Genomic DNA, 6,000 nt, shown 5'->3' with positions numbered 1-6,000 from the left:
TTTGGAGAATGTACCTGGCTCTTGTATGCGAATGCCAGTCCAACTTACCTTCGGAATGGTGGCAATTAATCTCATCAGTATTTTCATAACAGTCTTTACCGCCATCACACAGCCATTCGTCTGGAATGCATTTATAAACAAGATGATTCTTAACGCATCCGAACTCGTTCGCAGCACATTGCTTGCCTAAAAATTAAACAAACAACGAGTACGTTAGGAACTATAAAGACATTAGGACATCCGAACAGTGACGTCCAATGTAAAGCCCACGAAATGGACATTTGAAAACAAGGTACGCTTCACAAGAATAATTCCAAGGTGAATTGAAAATCCAGTGAACAAGTGTTCAATGCAGTTATATGCACAATTTTTGTTCAAAAGGACTTGGACCTGTAACCTTCCGGTTACTTGTAGCAAATTCTCATGAAAATTAATAGAAAATTAAACGGCTTAACACATTTAACTGCGTGCCAACGTTAAGTAGAAGTAGAACAAGTGCTACAGTGCGCAACTTTGCGTTTGTTGGGAGAGGTATTTCATTAGTGCGTGCATCATGGTTTCTGGTGATTAACGTTTGAAGGGCATATTCATGGCATCGGGCCGGGAAAAGCCAGTCTCAACTAAGCGAAGTTCAATCTTCGTTAAAAGGCGCTTTTTTACTTATGCCGCCTTTCGCTTTAAAACATCCCCACTCTTCTATCCTTGGCTTGCACCTCACCTTATGGCGGCCATGTCGGTTTAAGGAACAAAAGCGAAAACGTCTTTTGGGAATTTGGCTCTATTATTATGCAAAAAGCGAGCGACATTTTGCTTTTGTTTTGTACAAACAGCATGGCCGTCAAATCACGTGAGTGCAAACCGAAAATTCAATGTTGAGTCTGTGTGACAATCTGTTGTAACATTGTCGGCGGAGGGAGGAAAAGGACGACTTTTATAAGTAGATGGGGATGAGTAACAGTAACTGTATGGCACGTTTGGCAAAGATTAGAGCTTCTACAAATCACATGCGCAAAAAGGACAGATTACCACAATTCTCTTCTCTCTCGTCCCATCCATCGTCACAGTCAAGTTTGAAGTCACACAGCTTCTTCGTATTTACGCATTGGCCATTATCACAAATGTGCTCTCCGTCTTCGCATTTCACTGGCAAAAGAAAAACGACAAATGAGACGTCTGCCAATCCATGTGGTACGCCGTGCCTATACCGTGTAATTACCCCTTTACCATTCTTCTCGAGGTTTATAACACATCTGTAAATGCCAGATGTGCCAACGTTGTTATGTCACCTTGACACATACAAGGTAAGCAATGACATAAAATGCAAAGAGTCAGACTTACTGCAGTTGCCCATTTCATCAGAACCATCTTCGCAGTCATTGGAACCATCGCATACCCATCTTCGCGTTATGCAGCGCCTATTCGAGCAAGTAAACTGATCGGACTTGCACTTCTCGCGCGCTAAGAAAAAAAAACAGAACAAAGTTGAACTGGAAAATAAGCCACACATTTTTTCTGTTTCCTCGCTACTTAGGGGCTTCGAAATACAATACGCAATGGCGAAATATCGGCCCGTATATGCAAAAGCATCAAACAAGATGAGTGTTATCTACCTCCACAAATCATGTTGTCGTCACTCAAAATCATGTCGATGGGACAAGAACACTGTGCCTGGCCTCCAATTCCAACCAAACAAAGATGTGTGCAGTTCTTCTTGTTACAAGGATGGCCATCTGCGAATCAAGAAACAAGAAGTATAATGAACTTGTATGTGTCCGTACAGTAACCGAGTCTCCAACGAAAAAAAATTGCTTGCAAAAAACTTAAGAATTGAGATATAAAGAAACAGGGCAAGGGATCGTCGTGACCAATGTTTGGAGACGTAATTTTTCAAATATTTGCCTTTGTGAATTCTTGACAAATACAGTGCCCATAGATGGGTTGCAGCCGATTCTTTCGAATCAAGTTGACAATAATGTGATATACAATTGCTGGTGGACGAACAAAAGAAGCTGATGTGCGACCTTTTATTTCCGCATACCGACAAGGCGGCAACGACGTAACGCAAAAGCCACCTATTTGTGAGATCTTGCATCGCGTTTTTCGCCAAACGGGAAACGGGAAACGACAGATTCTGTTTATTCTCACTATTCTCTCTCTTTTGAGAAGCTCAACATTCACATAGCGTCACAGTGGCCATTATTATGCCCTTAAACAATGATGAAAGGTTACAATGTATATTGAAAGTCCAAAACCAGCTGTTTGAAAAATGAGCTCTTCTCCTAACAAGCAAAGAAACATAGCCTCTGACCACGTGACTAAAAAGCAGCAATTGAGAAAATGAAAAAACAAAATCCCTGCATTATCATATACAAAGAAAAGGAAAGGAACTTTATTTCAGTGTCTAGTCGTTCTAGCGCTGGAGCACTAATTGGGGACACTGTAAACTGATATCAATAATTAACGCAAATGAGGATGAGGATGGCACAGTCGGTTAGTGCGCGGCCTTGGTGCAAGAGGTCCTGAGTTCGACTCCCGGATCTCACATCCTTGTTTCGACTTCTTACCGTTCTGTGTAGCTTAAGTAGCTTTAAATACCTGTAAAACGAGCACTGATGGCGAGGAGGGAGTAAAATGAGCGCACCGTCGACCTCAGGTTTGTCAGTTGAATTACTGTTACGAGTTATCGACGTTAAATATGGTTGCTTTACTTTGCTTTACTTTAGTTTTACTTTAAATCAAGTTTGACAAGGGTAGCAAAATGGGTGGACCCCTGTCCTACCTGTGGTCTTCAATGTGTCAACAATGGCGATGTCAGACAAGTCGTTCACTGCGGCCTGTACTTGGGTTCGGCCCGATCGATCATTTTTCTTGATTTTCATGATGTCGCGAGACGCCTTATCAATCCAGTACACATAGTTTCCGTAAACCACGAGGCCTACGGGACTTAAAACATTCATTTCCACCAGTGTGCTGCGGGTCATTCCTTATGAAAAAAAGGAAAACTCCGTGTAATGTGCCATTTAAGTTATTGTTAATACCCCCTCCCCCCTCCCCCCTCCCCACTCAAACCTGTAAAATAATTATTCCCAAGAGATGGTGGCAGCACAATACGGCCTCAGTAAGTGTGAATTCCGGTTAGAGCTTTTAAAGATAAAATTCAAACGAAGGCGCATTTCGGAGACGTCGGTATTGACAGTTGGGACGAACGAACTCGAGAAGATAAAGTTGCACTCCGCTTGAGGCGCCATTAGCCATCCTTTTGCTCTCTGATGAGTTTATATGATATGGCGTCATGAAAATGGCTGGCGTTTATAAAAACCGACTTCCATGTCGACAAATAACTTTTGTAACATTCGCACACCCCCTCAGTCTGCTTAACTTTCGTTTCGAGAATAGTTTTAAACAAGATTTCAATGACAATCGTTAAACATACCATTAAGATCACCAAACTCAATTTTCTTCAGTCCAGTGTCTGTCCAAAACAGCTTTTGTTCTTGTTTATCGACAGCCAGATCGCCAGGGGAATCGGCACTGAAAAGCAGCATATCATGCGTACCTTCCATCGTTGCTCGCATAATCGATTTCTTTTGGGGATTCTCATCTGTGAAATACATATCCCTGCAATGTGTAATGTAGATATTACATTTAGTGATGGCAACAAGATACAATTTTTATCCTTTATTGAAGTGTCCAGTCTTCTAGCGCTGGAGCACTAATCGGGAACACTGTAAATTGAAATCAGCAAATCAACGCATATCAAATCAAAATCGCTCTCAGAACGTGTTCATAAAAAAATGAGATCATCCATACATCAAGTTACCCAGGCACAGACTTAAAAATAGACAGAGATTAAACTTCGCGTTCCCGGAAAACGACTATTTGACAATTATTCGCCGAAGGCGAAGTGATTATCGGTGCATTTTCACCGTGACAAAGTCGAGGTGAATATTCACCGATAATCACTTCGCCTTCGGCGAATAATTGTTTTAGTATAAATACAGATGTGATTATTTTAAAAAAGAGAAAAAAAACAAACATTTCAACGCGAAATCATCTTCATTTACAGTGGCAAAACGACTACTGGCGGCCATTTTGTCTATCGAGGTGATAATCGGCTGATAATCCGAGATATCGAGCCAATGAGAGCGGCGATTTTGTATAATCACCTGTGTGTTCATACTAATTGATATTAACCGAAAACGACATCCCATTCCTTGCCTGTTAACTACAGTTAACGAGCGAAAATTAAGAATCGAGAAATAAAATACAACAAGACGATTTTCACAGTCTTGTGACAAGCAGTTGCCTCGAAGAAAACACAAGGGTTAATCTTCTGCGATAAATGTTACAGCTCGGCGACTATGCTTTCCTGAATTTCTCTCCAGTCCTTTTCGTTTGCATTATGCTCGTTAACGCCCTACCACATCTGGCATAAACCTGACGAGCCAAGATACTTTTTAAAATGCTCAAACTGTTGGTATAAACTGCCGCTTTTTATTTTAGTGCTCTCTTAACAATTGTACCCGTGCATGGCGCGAGACTTACCCCTTCTCAGGATAAAGCTCTATGGAACGTGGATACACATCATCCTTCTTGAAAACCGCACCCATATTAGTTTTGTGCCTCAAACTGTAAACGTTGATGCTATTGAAGACACTGTCTGTCCAATAGAGCTGCTGTCCGTAGGGGTCGATGGCGAGATCAAACGGTGATGCACCGCTGTTTATCTTGAGGGTCTTGACATTGGTTCCATTTTGATAAGCGCATTTGATTGATTTGGTGGTTCCGCCATCGATCCAGAAAACTAAGTGGCTGTTGATGTCATAATCGATGGAGAGGACATTTTCTAAATCGCGCACAGGCAAAACCACCTCGAGCTTGTCAACAGAGTCAATCAAGATTCGACGAATGGTGGTTTTGGTGCTGAGCAACATAAAGACACTTGGAGCTGAAAAAGAGAACAATAATTAACATACGTAAGGCACATTTTCAGTAACCCTGTAAAAGACTGGTAGAGCAAAGCTTGACTTTTCGAATCTTAGAATGACGAAGTAATCGAAATAACAAACGATGTACCCCCACGTAAATCAAATGCCAGGGAAATAACTTACACACAACGAACCATGGGATAAAAGAAACAAAATTGTCCTGTCCTTCAAACTTCGGAAATTAAGAATAATAAGAGGAAAAAACGAAACCACTTGAGGACTTCGCATCCGAATATTTTGTGCGTTTGCTGCTGGGAGCCTGCACCACCTATTGATTGACTAATGCTTGTCCGCTTCTGCGATTTGTCAAAGTTATAACCTCTGCAATTTGTTAAAACGATAGGCATGGATGCCTTTAAGGTCCTTTAAAAGTTTAGTTTACCTTCGCAAGTTTGGTTGTCCGTATCTAATAACTGATAGTGCGTGGGACAGGAACACACTCTTGTGCTATCAGGTTTGGCGAAGCAAAGATGGCTACATCCATTGTTGTCAGCGGCGCAAGGATTCCAGCCTGAAACATGAGGAGAGGTGTTACAAGAAAAACGTTGAGAACCCATGGGAACCTACAGTAGCATAATGGTAAAGACGTCACTTGCAGCACTACGCAAGAGTAGATGTAGTATTAAGAGCTAACACGCACATACACTGTTCTTATCGAGGGTTTCTTTCAGGCACTGGCTAGAACAATTAATAAACAAGACAACAAATCGGCAATTCTCGTAAATGCTTAAAAAATTCTGCTCGAAATGATGAACAATAAGTAATAATTGTGAATCTGAAAGACGTTCTCTGGTTAAAAATTGGTTAAAAATTATAAGCTTTCGGCTATCTATCTATAGCCTTTAACGAATGAAATATAAGAAGCACGAATTAAAATATATACGAAAAGGGGTGTAAAAAATTCGATGCGGGTGAGAACACCTTACACCTTAGTGTCAAGAAAAATGGTGTTGCTGTCATTGACGTTTATCGAAAACCAACCCACACTGATAGATATCTAGACTTCTCCTCA

The 6,000-nt window shown here is 41.1% G+C and overlaps 2 protein-coding genes across 4 annotated transcripts in view; both read right to left on the bottom strand.

Moving 5' to 3' along the window:
* Positions 1-6,000, bottom strand: part of LOC138014528 (myotrophin-like) — a 463,943-nt gene that overhangs the window by 219,779 nt on the left and 238,164 nt on the right. The gene's annotated exons all lie outside the window — the stretch shown is intronic.
* LOC138014512 (low-density lipoprotein receptor-related protein 6-like) overlaps positions 1-6,000 on the bottom strand; it is a 43,310-nt gene that overhangs the window by 1,823 nt on the left and 35,487 nt on the right. For all 3 annotated transcript variants that reach the window (XM_068861599.1, XM_068861598.1, XM_068861600.1), the window contains exons 11-18: positions 5,371-5,499; positions 4,546-4,948; positions 3,434-3,618; positions 2,780-2,983; positions 1,611-1,730; positions 1,339-1,458; positions 1,027-1,143; positions 49-186 (exon numbers count right to left, since the gene is read on the bottom strand). In XM_068861599.1, coding sequence (XP_068717700.1) covers positions 49-186; positions 1,027-1,143; positions 1,339-1,458; positions 1,611-1,730; positions 2,780-2,983; positions 3,434-3,618; positions 4,546-4,948; positions 5,371-5,499 — 1,416 coding nt within the window. The remainder of the gene's footprint in view (positions 1-48; positions 187-1,026; positions 1,144-1,338; positions 1,459-1,610; positions 1,731-2,779; positions 2,984-3,433; positions 3,619-4,545; positions 4,949-5,370; positions 5,500-6,000) is intronic.

This window comes from Montipora capricornis, chromosome 8 (genome assembly GCF_036669925.1).
Source record: "Montipora capricornis isolate CH-2021 chromosome 8, ASM3666992v2, whole genome shotgun sequence".
Taxonomy (NCBI): Eukaryota; Metazoa; Cnidaria; class Anthozoa; order Scleractinia; family Acroporidae; genus Montipora; species Montipora capricornis.
This window is presented reverse-complemented; position numbering and strand designations above follow the sequence as displayed.